General features: G+C 40.3%; 1 protein-coding gene across 1 annotated transcript; it reads right to left on the reverse strand.

Moving 5' to 3' along the window:
* Positions 1 to 2,670: 2,670 nt before the first annotated feature.
* Positions 2,671 to 3,510, reverse strand: LOC138890186 (uncharacterized). Its single transcript, XM_070173552.1, has 2 exons — positions 3,235 to 3,510; positions 2,671 to 3,177 (listed from the first exon to the last, which is right to left on the reverse strand). Exons 1-2 carry the CDS (start codon positions 3,508 to 3,510, stop codon positions 2,671 to 2,673), a joined length of 783 nt encoding a protein of 260 aa, XP_070029653.1.
* Positions 3,511 to 14,893: the final 11,383 nt, after the last annotated feature.

The following is a 14,893-nucleotide window of genomic DNA, read 5'->3' on the forward strand; positions in this document are numbered from 1 at the left end:
CAATCCTAAAACATCATTCAAACTTGTTCCAATCCTCGGAACGCTCAAAACAATGTCAAAACACCAAATTAACATCGTATTCAAGCTTAAGAACTCCAAAACTCTCAAATTATGCGTTCGATTAAAAAGTCTATCAAACCTTGTCCGAATGACCTAAAATTTTGCAACCGCGTCACATTAAACACTACAGAGCTACTCCAACTTCCGAAATTCCATTCTAACCCCGATATCAAAATCTCACTATCGAACCGAAAACTTCAAAAATTCAACTTTCGGCATTTCAAGCCTGAATAAGCTACGGACCTCCAAAGCATAATCCAAACACGCCTCTAAGCCTGAAATTACCCAACAGAGCTAATGGAACCGATCGAATTCCATTATGAAGCTGTCTTCATACTGCTCCGACTACGGTCCAAATTCTAAAGCTTAAGCTCTCATTTAGGGACTAAGTGTCCCAAAGCACTCCGAAACTCCAAACCAAACATCCCGGCAAATTAAAATAGCAGAAACAAACAAAGGGAAAGCAGTTAATAGGGAATCGGGGCATTAATTCTTAAAACGATCGTCCGGGTCGTTACAGAAGAATATCCCAAGAATACTCCCTCATCACTTCTGGGATCAAACTTACCTAGGGAGTCCTTTCCATTATTGTGCACAAAGAACTTACATCCAAATGCCCTAAGATGGGATATATTTGGTTTTCTCCCTTTAAGTAACTCATAGGGAGTCTTCTCTACAAGAGGTCTAGTCATGCACCTATTAATGATGTAACATGATGGGGTAGTTTATTAGAAAGAAGCATAGTCCCAGCCATATCTTCAAGAGTCCTATTCTTTCTTTCAACTACTCCATTTTGTTGAGGAGTCCTAGGGGTAGAGAAATTATGATCTATACCATGCTCATCAAAAAATTCAGCAAACTTAGCATTTTCAAATTTAGTTCCATGATCAGACCTAATTGATGCAAGTTGATTACCTAGTTGTTTCTGAGTTTTTCTAACAAAGGCAGTAAACATGTCAAATGCTTCATCCTTAGATGTTAAAAACAATACCCAAGTAAACCTAGAGTAATCATCAACAAGTACCATCATATATTTCTTACCACCTCTGTTCAGTGTTCTCATTGGACCACAAAGATCCATATGAACTAGTTTCATCGTCCTGATCGTGCTTACCAATTTATTGCTTTTAAAAGATGATCTTACCTGATTCCCCCTGCACAGGCCTCATAAACTTTGTCTTCCTTGAACTTGATGTTAATTAACCCTATCACCAGGTCTTTGGAGACTAATTTGTTGAGTTGATTCAGACTTGCATGACCAAGTCTTTTGTGCCACAGGAGGGGATCATTGTCCAACACACTCAAGTAAGTGAGTTTATTTTCTGAAAGAGTGGACAAATCTACAATGTAAATATTGTTAACTCTTTTTCCCTACAAAACAATCTTGTCAGTGGTATGATTAATAACAAAACATTTGGTAGAGGTGAATGCTACCAGGTTACCTCTATCACACAGTTGTGATACACTGATTAGGCTATATTTCAAGCCATCTATCAAGTAGATATTCTCAACGGAATGTGAGTCTGTCTTACCTACCTTTCTAACCCCAATGATCTCATCTTTCTTCCCATTTTCAAAGGAGACATTACCTCCTTTTAGGTCCTCAAGTGAAAGGAACTGGTTCCTACTTCCAGTCATATGCTTTGAGCAGCCACTATCCATGTACCATATTTGGCTACTTCCCTTCACTTGGACCTGCAAAACAAAATCAAGGATTAGTCTTAGGAACCCAAACTAGTTTGGGTCCCTTTCTATAGGCAAAGGGGTGAATTAAATTCCTTTTGGCCCATCCAGGCAGTCTATTTTTCTCTTGAACAAAAGGTTTTGTTCTTTTGACCGGTCTTTTCTTTTGCATTGCATTCACTTTTGTAATTACCAGTCTTGCCATAGTGTGTGCCGATTTTGTTTTCAGGAAGTGTGATGTATTTGCTTTTGGGATCCCACTTAGGTGCTGGGGTCCCATAGCCAAGTCCTCTCTTATTGCTATTGTGGTGCTTTTGTAGCCAGGATAGTGCATCAGAGGACTTATTCCATTTGCAAGTTCTATCTAGTTCATGCTTCACCTTGCCTAAATTTTCTTTTAGGACTCTTATCTGCTCATCTTTCTTGTACAACTCATCCTTTATTTTTCCTAGATTTTCTTCTAAGGTGAGATGTGTGTGATCAGATTTCTTCTTACCTGTTCCTAATTTTAGTTTTAAATTTTCAGACCTAAGTTCTAAGACACTAGTGTCAAGTTCAAGAACATGGTTCTTCAACTCAGCATTTTTACTATCACTTTCACTAGCCCTCAATTTCAGATTTTTGCACTTGGCTTTTAGGATCACACATTCCTAGTTGTTCTTTCTCATTGTTTATGACCTCAAACTCATCAATGAAGCCTAGCAATAATTCAGATAACCTTTCTTTAGACAAAAATTTAATCTTGTCTTTTAGATGAATAACACTTACCTCTTGTTCATCGTCTGATTCTCCAATGGCCATAACTGTTTGTTTATCTCCAGCTTCATCTTCTGAATCTTCATCTAAGGTCTCTCCCCAAGCAACAACCATAGCCTTTGTTGATCCTTTGTTCCTTTTGGGTTGAACCTGTTCCTTCTTCCTGTTTCTTCATTCAACCCTTTCCTTCTTCCATTCATTTTCCCACTGAGGACAATTCTTGATTATGTGGTCAGTCCTACCACATTTGTAGCAGCCCTCGTTGGTCTGTTTTTCAGGAGCCCTTGGTTTGTTGAAGGTTGCACCTCTTGAAGAACCCTTTACTCTCATTAGGTACTTCTTGAAATCCTTTGTGATCATAGCCATTTCATCATTCTCTAAGTCTGTACCTTTATCTTTTCTGAGAGCCAGGCCTCTTTCCTTCTTGGGTGCATCCATCTTCATGGTTTGCCTTCTTAGTTCGTAGGAAGTGAGATTTCCAATCAACTCATCCAACTTCAGAGTAGCAATGTTCTTTGATTCCTGAATAGCCGTGATCTTGCTTTCCCAAGTTACTGGCAAAACCCTTGTCAGGATTTTCTCAACCTTGTCTTGTTCAAGGATAATTCTTCCAAAAGACTTAAGTTCATTTGTTAGTGTTGTGAACCTTGTGTACATCTCTTGGATGGTTTCTCCTTCCTTCATGGTGAAATTCTCATATTGAGAATATAGCAGTCATCCTATTGATCTCTTTACTTGAGGAGTTCCTTCATGAGCCACTTGTAGAGTGTCCCATATCTCCTTAGCAGTGGAACAAATTTGAATCCTGCTATACTCGTCTGGACCTATTCCACACATAAGCCATTTCTTGGCCTTGGCATTCTTTTCCCATTTCTTCAAATCTTCAGTAGTACAGTTAGCTCTTGTCTTTGGCACGTCCACTCCTTCAGCATTCTTCTTTGTAGTAACTAGGAGACCATAAGTAACTATGTCCCAGAGTTCATAGTCTTCTCCTATGATGTGGTCTCTCATCTGGTTCTTCCACCAAGAATAGTATTGGCCGTTAAAGAGTGGAAGCCTAGCAGTGGATTGCCCTTCCTAGTTTCTAGGTGGTGCAGTCATTTTGACCTGTTCCTAAGGTGTTAGCCTCTTCAAGGATAACCCGCTCTGATACCAATTGATGTTTTAGACTTCAATACCACACAAGATGGGGGGGGGGTGATTTGTATGGTTCCCAATTTTTGCTTAACTTGATTATAGAAGGACTTGGTTCTTCTATGTGTTCCAACTACTACTATTGCGGAATAATAAGTACAGAAAATAAAGAACATAAAGATATTTACGTGGAAAACACCTAGCTCAAAAGGTGAAAAAAACCACGACCTACCTTCTTGTAGGATTTTCCCAAACTCTCCACTAAAATCACTGAGCCAAAAACTGCATTTACAAAAATGTTTTTGTAAACCTAGGATCTAATCCCATTGTGGTACACAGCCTCAACTGTTGCGATAACTTCAAATTAACTCTAACTTGAAAACTCTAAGTATCTAATACAATTCCTTCTATAAAAGCTGAAAGGTACAATGTAAAATCACCTACTACAATTGAACTAGAGTAAAAGATAGACACTTGGAACTGGTTCTTCTATCTGGTTCAAGTAGCTTCAAGATTGCACGCTTGAATCACACATAAATTGCTTGCAAAATTGCCTTGATATTTTGCTCTCAATTAACGTTTAACTTCTGCTTATGTGCATTACCTGTAAAAGAGAACAACACTGATATTTAAGGGGTTAGTAATTAGAGATTGACTAGGATACAGATGCTACTCTTCCATGATGGAAGAGTTCTAGTTGATCTCATACTCTAACTCTATCCTTTTTCTAAACTGTGTTCTCTTTGTGTAAGGAGTCTTTCTCTTTATCCAATATGCAACCTTTTCGGTCATGATCAAGAGATATTACTTCTAATAAGTTAAATTTATCTCCTTTACGTGCATCTCACATGTTTGGATTGATCATGACTGTGCTTCACAAGATGGACCTGGTCCATTTCTGAGTTCTTTTATCAGTCTTCAAAACTTCACATTTACTTGAGCCAACAGTAACACAAGTTACTCAAAGATGCACATTGGTTCTAAAAGACGTACGTCATGCACCTCAATTTGCGGATGAACTTGATCTCGGGAATTGTTTTAGACAAAGATGGATACGAGAACTATTTTGCAAATCAAAAGTGTAGACTCACGAAGGGATCATTGGTGATTGCAAAGGGAGTTGCTTATGGCACGTTGTACAGGAAAAATACAGAAATATGCTGAGGTGAATTAAACGAGGCACAAGATAAGATTTCTGCAGATTTGTGGCATAAGCGAGATGGGATTGCAGATTCTTGCCAGGAAATCATTCTTTTGCCAAAGGTACAACAGTAAAACCTTGTGACTACTATTTATTTGGTAAGCAACATAGAGTCTCATTTCAGACATCTTCTAAAATAATATTGAATATGCGTGATTTAGTATATTCTGATATTTGTGGTCCAATGGAAATTGAATCGATGGGCGGTAACAAATATTCTGTTAATTTTATTGATGATGCTTCACGAAAATTGTGGGTTTATATTTTGAAAACCAAAGATCAGGTGTTTCAAGTTTTCTAGAAGTTTCATGCTCTGATGGAAAAGGAGACAGGCCAAAAGCTGAAGCGTCTCAAAGTGAGAATGGAGGTGAGTACACTTCAAGGGAATTTGAAGAGTATTGTTCGAACCATGGGATCAGACATGAAAAGACTGTTCCTGGAACCCCACAACACAATGGTGTAGCTAAGAGAATGAAGCGCACTATTGTTGAGAAGGTGAGAACCATTCTCAGAATGGCTAAACTACCTAAGTCATTCTGGGTGAAACAGTTCAGACAACCTGTTACCAGATCAATAAGAGTCCATCAGTTCCATTGGAGTTTGACATCCTAGAGAGTTTGGACTGGTAAGGAGGTGTCTTACTCACATCTAAAGGTGTTCGGTTGTAGATTTTTTTCACATGTACCAAAGGAGCAGAGAACAAAGGTGGATAATAAATCCATTCCCTGCGTTCATCGAATATGGAGATGAAGATTTGGGGTACAGAATGTGGGATCCTGTAAAGAAAAAGGTCATTAGAAGCAGAGATGTAATCTTCTGAGAAAGTAAAGTTGGAGTTGTAGATGATTAGTCAGAGAAGGACAAGAATGGTATAATACCTAACCTTGTTACCATTCCTTCTATTTCTAACAATCCCATAAGTGCAGAAAGTAGGGCCGACAAGGTTGCCGAGCAGGGGGAGCAACCTGGTGAGGTTATTCAGAAGGGGGAGCAACTTGATGAGGATGTCGAGCAAGTGGAGTACAGGAAGAAGAACAACCTCAACCTTTGAGAAGATCAGAAAGGCCAAGGGTAGAGTCATGCAGGTACCCTTCCATAGAATATGTTCTCATCAGTGATGAGGGGGAGCCAGAAAGTCTTAAGGAGGTGTTTTCCTATCCAGAAAAGAACCAATGGATGAAAGCCATGCAAGAAGAGATCGAATCTCTACAGAAAAATGGCACGTACAAGCTGGTTGAACTTCCAAAGGGTAAAAGACCACTCAAATGCAAATGGGTCTTTAAACTCAAGAAAGATGGAAATGGCAAGCTGGTCAGATACAAAGCTCGATTGGTGGTTAAAGGCTTTGAACAGAAGAAATGTATTGATTTTGATGAAATCCTCTCACCTGTTGTCAAAATGACTTCTATTCGTACAATCTTGAGCTTAGCAGCTAGCCTAGATCCTGAAGTGGAGCAGTTGGATGTGAAAACTGCATTTCTTCATGGAGATTTGGAAGAGGAGATTTATACGGAGCAGCCAGAAGGATTTGAAGTAGCTGAAAAGAAAAACATGGTGTGCTAATTGAATAAGAGTCTTTATGGATTGAAGCAGGCACCAAGGCAGTGGTACATGAAGTTTTAGTCATTCATAAAAAGTCAAATATACATAAAGACCTATTCTGATCCATGTGTATACTTCAAAAGATTTTCTCATAACAACTTTTTTATATTATTGTTGCATGTAGATGACATATGATTGTAGGACAAGACAAAGAGTTGATTGCAAACTTGAAAGGAGATTTGTCCAAGTCATTTGATATGAAGGACTTGGGCCTAGCACAACAAATTCTGGGGATGAAGATTGTTCGAGAGCGAACATGCAGCAAGTTGTGGCCATCTCAAGAGAAGTACATTGAACGTGTACTTGAACGCTTCAACATCAAGAGTGCTAAGCCAGTCAGCACACCCCTTACTGGTCAACTGAAGTTAAGCAAGAAAATGTGTCCTACAATAAAAGAGGATAAATAGAGCATGGCCAGAGTTCCTTATTCTTCATCAGTCAGAAGCTTGATGTATGCAATGGTATGCACCAGACTAGATATTGCTCATGAAGTTGGTGTTGTTAGTAGATTCCTTGAAAATCCAGGAAAAGAACATTGGGAAGCAGTCAAGTGGATATTCAGGTACCTAAGAGGTTATTGCTTGTTTTTTTGGAGGATCTAATCCAATCTTGAAGGGCTACATGGATACTGATATGGCAGGTGATCTTGATAATCGTAAATCTTCTACAGAATACTTGTTCACATTTTCAGGGGGAGTTATATCATGGCAGTCGAAGTTGTAGAAGTATGGCGCACTCTCTACAACTGAAGCAGAGTATATTGCCGCTACTGAAACTAGCAAAGAGATTGTATGGCTGAAATGATTTTTTCAAGAACTTGGATTGCACCACAAGGTATATATAGTTTACTGTGACAGCCAAAGTGCAATAGATTTGAGCAAAAATACGATGCATCATGCAAGAACGAAGCATATCGACGTAAGATATCACTAGATTCAAGAAAAGATAAAGGATGGATCTATGCAACTCAAGAAGATCCATAAAAGTGTAATGACCCGATCCGTCGTTTTGAGATTTTGCACTTTGCTCGCCAATTATCGGGCATGACTTGCCCCGTGTGGTGTATTATGACTTATGTAAATCGTTGGTGTTGGATTTTAGGTTAATCAGAATTTAATTTGGAAGAACACCCTCAGTTGAAAGCTTAAAATTTGAAAGGTTTGACCAATATTTGACTTGTTTGTATATGATCTCGGATTAGAATTTTTATGATTTGGTTAGCTCTGTATGGTAATTTTAGATTTAGGATCGTGCCCGGAAATTTTTTCGGAAGTTTGTAGTTTAATTAGGCTTGAAATGGCAAAAATGAGAAGCCAAAGTTTGGAAATTTGACTGAGGGGTTGACTTTTTGATATCGAGATCAAAATCCGACACAAGAAGTTGGAATAGCTCCATTATGTCATTTATGACTTGTGTGCAAAATTTGGGGTCAATCGGACCTGATTTGATAGGTTCCGGCGTTGTTTGTTGAATTTGAATTTTCTAAGCTCTTAAGCTTGAATCCGAAATTGATTTAGTGTTTTGATGTTGTTTTGAGTGATTTGAAAGCTCGACAAGTTGTTAATAATGTTATGGGAGGTATTGGTATGTTTGGGTTGAGGTTTGAGGGCCTTGGGTATGTTTCGGGTGAGTTTTGAGCGAGTCCAGACATTCCTGGACTTAGAAAATGGATGGGGGCAGAAGTTTTAGTGCTGGGCGCGGAAAATGGTCCGCGGTCCGCGGTCATGAAGATCCGCAGGTCGTCGGTCCAACTTCGGAAGCTCATATCTTTTGATCTACAAGGAATTCTAAGATGATTAAAAAATGAAAGTGGCAGCACTTCGTGTCTAGTTTCCAGAAAGGTAAAGACATTGCAATTTGGACATCTGTAGCAAAAGTTATGGCCAACATACTAAAGCATGTCACTGCAGAGGAAAGTTGTGCAGACGCGGTTGTTTTTGTGCGGACCGCGGTCGGTTTTGTGCGGCCCGCGGAGGGTGAAATCTTAGGGGTACTCTATAAATACGAGGTTTTGGATTTTATTTGATATTTTGACCTAGAGAGCTCGGATTTTGGCGATTTTTCGAAGGTTTTTCAAGAAATTCATCGGAGTAAGTGATTTTAACTCAGATTTGGCTAGAATATATGAATCTATCACTGAATTTATCATTTAATTCGTGATTTGGGATGGAATTTGGGAAGAAAATTGTGAAACCTTTCAAAAATGTAAAATGATGATTTGAAGGATCAAATTGTATCGGAATTGGATAATTTTGGTATGGTTAGACTCGTGAGGGGATAAGGATTCTGAAAATGTAAATTTTACCTGATTCCGAGACGTGGGCCCGGGGCTCAGGTTTTGCAAATTTTGGGATTTTTGATATTTTTCGAATGTTTTCACTGGGCTTTGTTCCCTTGGCATATTGTGACGTATTCGTTCTAATTTTGGATAGATTCGACGCGCGTGGAGGCCAATTCGAGGGGCAAAGGCGTTGCGAGCTAGAGAATTAGCCGGTTCGATGTGAGTAATGGTTGTAAATGATGTCCTGAGGGTTTGAAAACCCTGGATTGCACATCATAGTGCTATATTGAGGCAAGATACGCGTTGGATGATGAACGTGGGGTCTTTTACTATTGGGGATTCTGACTTGGTCCATTCCGATTGATGATTTTACCGCGTCTTTGACTGAAATTCATTTGTTATCATCATGATTTGGGCTGATTGCTATATTTGGGTTTCGTGCCAACTATTTGAACCCTTCGGGGATTTTTATCACTCTTTCCTCATTGATTGACTTATTATTTGAACCAGTCCTGTTGATATCTACTGTTTTACAAACTCAGCCATTTTTACTCAGATTTGAAACTTAAATGATATTTCTACATTATGTTTTGGGCTGAGAACTACTGTGTTACTAATGCCCAAGGGGCTTGTGATGATTTTTGGACTGAGTGAGGCCTCGGGCCATATGTGAGGATATACTGAGTGATATGAGGCCGAGGGCCTGAGATACTTTATATGCCACGAGGTGGCTTGAGTGAAGTGAGACCGAGTGCCGAGTGATGTGAGGCCGAGTGCCGAGTGCCGAGTGATGATGCCATGAGGTGGCTTGATATAGCGCTTGGGCCGTAAGGGGCCCCTCCGGAGTCTGCACACCCACAGTGAGCGCGAGTACTGTTATGATCTGAGAGTGAGCCCGAGGGGCTGATACTGTTTTGAGTGATTGATACTGAGCCCGAGGGGATGATACTTTACTGAGAGTGAGCTCGAGGGGCTGATACTATTCTGAGCGATTGATATTATGCCCGAGGGTCGGATTTCTACTTGTTATTTACCTGTTAAATTACCCGTTTTACTTGTTTATAAAAAGGGATATCATTTGATTTCTTCACTGATTACTGCTTTAAGTGATTTTACTGCTTGATAAGGAACTGCTTTGTGCCTTTACGTGTTTTCATACTTTCAGCCATTATTTATAATTATTACTCACTGAGTCGGAGTACTCACTTTACTCCCTGCACCATGTGTGCAAATTCAGGCATCGCAGAGTCCGCTTCTGAGTGTTGATTCTCCCAGTCTAGGCAGTGATTCGGAGACTACGAGGTAGCTATTGGCGTTCCAGCCCCGTGCCTCCCTTATCTTATCATTTTCATGTTTTAGAACTATTGTATCGGATTTAGTGTTCAGTAGACTTGTATCCGGATTTCTTAGTTGCTCATGACTTGTGACACCCTTGTCTAGGCTGTGTCGGGATGGTTTCTACTGTTGTGATCATTAATTCCGCAAATTATGGTTATTATATCATGTTTTAGAACTACTTATGGTATTTAACTGTTTAAAAGAGGTGGTCTGTTTTGGTCTGGATGGCCTTGTCTTCACGAGATACGCCGTCACAATCGGATTCGGGAAATTGGGTCGTGATAAGTTGGTATCAGAGCCTAGGTTACATAGGTCTCACGAGTCATGAGTAGGTTTAGTAGAGTCTCGCGGATCGGTACGGAGACGTCTGTATTTATCCTCGAGAAGCTGTAGAACCTTTAGGAAAAACTTTACACTCTTGAATTCTTATCGTGCGTCCTTGATTCAGCTTGGAAAGTAACTTTTGAAATTTCTTCTACGCGTTCGTATGCACGCATGAGCGCTCAGTATCAGATGTGCATCAATGGCTTGTGATCCCCTAATCGAGGGGTGAGATATGATCTCGGTGAGTTGATGTTGGGCCAGTCTGGAGGACTTGAGGTCAGATCTTTGCCTATGGCTTGAGCACCGAGGTGCTGATTGTGTGAGGCAGTGTTTTTGAACTTATATGTTCGGTAGCGCCCCTATTAGTGGGAGTGATGGTTGGGTAACTATGTGATGAGTATGTTAGTACTGCGAGATGTATCTATATACTTGGAAGTGACGAGGAAGGTTTGCTGGAGGATGGAAGAACTATTAGGTGCTTGATTTCCATCTTGATTCGAGGTATTGCCCCGAGTTATGGGCGTATGAAGGATCTTTCAACATTTCCCAGTTGAGAATGAAGTAAATTTCATGTTGCAGTATGAGACTCAAGAAGACTAAGTAACTGTGTACGGTTTGTGACGGTGGAAGGTGTACAGAAAGGCTAATTGAAGGCAAAGCAGGAGGGTTATCCCCTGTGAAGAATTTTGGGGTTGTGTGATCCTTATGTGTCCGTTAGAAGATCTCATTTACCAGTGAAATATAAGTGTTGAAATTTGAATGTGGGTCATTTCAGAGAGCAGGCTTGACTGTTGCGCGAGTCAATTGTGAGATTTGCAAAAGAGTTAAAATTCTAGATGAGCTGTGTTTTCACCAGTTTATAAAAGAGTTGAGTTTAATCTTACTATGGTATTGTGGAATCAATAGAGTATAAGTGTTATGAGTTATTGAGAGTATTTTGATCTATGTCTTCGATCCAAGTGGGGGAGTCTACTATGAGTAGTTGACTGTATGGTTAGGTGCTACGTTGGTTCCAGTTGGAGGCGTGCGGGCGAACCAGTTATGGCTTGTGGAAATTGAGACCGAGGATGGCTCGAGTAAAGGAAAATTTTGACGAAGATTATATTATGCTTCATATGTGTGTGAGAATCACGGGATGTCTTGAGTTGTTATTGGCGAGAATGTTCGGTGCATAGAGCAGGAAGTTGCTTGGTTGTATTGGGATGAGGTTACATTCTGCGTTGTTGGAGTGCCAATGAGGCATGGGTTGTTCAGTTCATTTTATCAAACTAATTGCAGTTTGAATAGAGTGAATGACTCTCGGGAATAGTTCTAATAGGTTCAAGACTTTCAGGTAATAATTGGAGATTTTCAAGTGTATAATTGGGCTAGAAATTGAGGTTTGCATTAGAGGGTGCCAAGACTTGTGTCACTTATATATCAATTATGGGATCCTATGTATCAGTATCAGGAAGGTAAAGGTAACGGATTTAGATTCGCAGGAAGTTTCCTCAGAGTAAAGTATTTTTAATGTGGTGCCTTTGGGAATAGATAAGAGAGTATTCAGTGGCTTATGGTTCTCAGACAGTGTGGCTTTACGCTTGGGTCTCATGTGGTAAGTTTGGGTTGAGGAATTGTGGTACTACAACAAGAGGGGATATCAAGTTGAAGGTAAATCAGAAGGAAACTCGGATAAATGGGATAGCTGGGTAGTAGGCTAGATCAGTATGGTAAGGATATGATTAGTTCCTTTGGTGTGTATGGGGTAATGAGTTCCTACAGGTATTTCACGACAATGCTCTTAGGTTTTGATAGTTTGCGTAGCTTGGTCGAGTTAGAAGGATTCAGTCCTGGCAGGTCTGGTTTGTGCAAGGGGAACTCGGAGAGTCCTTGATGGTTTTTACCACGGCTTGGAGATGTATATTTTCTATGGGCATGCGGAGCATGGGATGTATAGTGATTTTTCTTCTAGATTAGGACCAATGGAAAGTTCTTGACCAATTGAGTACGTAGATGTTTATGGCTCAGAAGGAATATGGAGTTCTCATGTTATCCTGAGATGGTATGGTATATGCGGTAAGTTGTGGAGGATTGACAATTGCGTGTGGAAGGTTACGGTTCAGTTTTGAATGGAAAGTCATGAATTCTTAGGCAGCACGGGCAGTTTCAGATGATTAAGGAAGTGGTAGTGCTAATTGGGGTGATTTGACGAGGGTATGTGTTTCAGAAAAGACAATGTGATTAAGCTGATGGTACTTCGGTAGTATTGCAACACTTTCTTGTTAGATCGACTGGTGATATTCGAGTTTGCTTTGGTGGCACAGGGAAATTTTTGAGTATCTATCGTGGAATGATTGGGTATTTGAGGCGTAACCTATATTCGGACGGCAAAATTGGGATCGGATATGGTGATTCATGGGTCGTGTGGATTTGGAGACGGAAGTTCTCATATTCAGGCTATGTTGTGGTTGTGGATCGTGTGTATCGGCACTTTTTAGTGACTATCGGGATTTGGAGGCTCGAGTGGATTTTTTCTTTGTTGGTATGTTAGATGTTGGATGTGATGTTGGAGCTCAGACTGGTTGTCTCAGTATTGAGTTATTCTGGATTATTAAGCTATGGGCTAAGCCGGAAATGCCACGGGTTGAGTGGCGAGGTACGGCGGATTATGTTCTAGTAGAGTGGTTTATATTTCAAAGACCCAACGAACGGCTAGGAAGGATTGCCTTTCTTAATTGAGCCTTCGTGATGGATGTCAGTGCAGAGGATTCTACCACTGATTCAGTTCCGATGTTGATGGACTCTCCGGATGTGTTTCTTGTGGCCGGGTATGTCGCCAAGGGTTGTTGATTTCGGTATTGAATTGGTTCCGAGCACCGTATTGTATGGCTCTGGAAGGAGTTATAGTAGTGGAAGGAGCAGCTTCAGGCTTCCTTGATAAGGAGTTCGTTGGCAGGCCTATGTGGATGCTTGTTCTAGCTGAGTCGGCTTAGTTGTCCCCAAACTGTATTGTTGAGGGACAGGTTGAATCAACCGTTATTGAGCTTACTAGTGATCTGGGAGATCTATGAGTTGCCTTTATGTGTTGCGAGATGTTATAATTTGTTGGTTATGGGCACATATGGTGCGGTTCTATTGGGGTTCATAGTCGAAGTCGAGCGGGAAGAGTAATTGGGTGTTGCTCGGTGAGTGGCATATCGGTCATGTCCTATCGGGTTTGCGTGGTATATGTTACTTATTTCATCGTGGGTGTAATGAATTGCTTTGGTTCCAGACATCAAATTATGCGTGGTTGTCGATTTCAAGCATAGTGGCTTGAGGTGGTTCATGTGGAACAGTGTTTGGATAGAGTCGTGCATCGCAACGAAGATTATGTGAAGGTATGATCTTTCGGGTTAGATTCATGTGTTCTATTTCTATGATGTGAGAAAGGTCCTCAGCCTTGTGTTGTGGTGGTTCTGGTGAGCTTGAGGTACATCTCTTTCATTTAAGTCATTTTCACGATTTGAGTATGTTCGGACTGTTACCTATTGGTGCGTGTACTGCCCAAGTTGTGGCCTAAGCCTGTATTGATGTGTCGTGTCGCCAGAGTGGTGTGTTGTATTAGAGAAGATCATTGGGATCATTAATGAATACGAACAGATTCGATTTCAGTATGCTGGAAGGATAATATCGAGGTTCGACTCGGAAATTTGCTATGGTATTTGCCAAAGGAGAAGTGGCTTCATGAATAACTGACCTGAGAAATAGTTATGGTTTGTTGCGTGTTTCATTTATCGTTGGCAGTATATGAAAGTGTTGGGGTGAGACTTTAGTTGATAAGAGGTTTTTATACCAGTATTCGGTTTTGCGGGCATCTACTATGAATAGAAGTTATCGCTACGAGTGTTTGAGTTATGTGGTATATCATGTGATTACACCGGAGACCACAAGTATGGGTGATTACAGCTTGTTCGGGCTTATTCTGAAAAATAGGTGTGAGATTCTGATCTTGTGAATGATTTCAGAAGTGGAAATATGGTTCTAAGGCTTATGGGCTAGGTTGGAATGTGAAAATTTTAGTTATATTGTGTTATCGAACCTATGTGAGATAGGGTGATGTGGGATCACCCCCGGGTATATGTAGGGTAAAGTTATTCAGCTAGGGTTGGCTTTTAGAACGACTCTGGATACGTTCGAGGACGAACGTGTGTTTAAGTGGGGAAGGATGTAACGACCCGACCCGTCGTTTTGAGCTTTTGCACTTTGCTCGCCAGTTCTCGCGCATGACTTGCCCCATGTGGTGTATTATGACTTATATAAATCGTTGGTGTTGGGTTTTAGGTTAATCAAAATTTAATTTGGAAGAACAGTCTCAGTTGAAAGCTTAAAATTTGAAAGGTTTGACCAATATTTGACTTATTTGTATATGATCTCGGATCGGAATTTTTATGATTTGGTTAGCTCCTTATGGTAATTTTGGATTTAGGATCATTCCCGAATTTTTTTTTGGAAGTTTGTAGTTTAATTAGGCTTGAAATGGCGAAAGTGAGAAG

Source organism: Nicotiana sylvestris, chromosome 4 (assembly GCF_000393655.2).
Source record: "Nicotiana sylvestris chromosome 4, ASM39365v2, whole genome shotgun sequence".
Taxonomy (NCBI): Eukaryota; Viridiplantae; Streptophyta; class Magnoliopsida; order Solanales; family Solanaceae; genus Nicotiana; species Nicotiana sylvestris.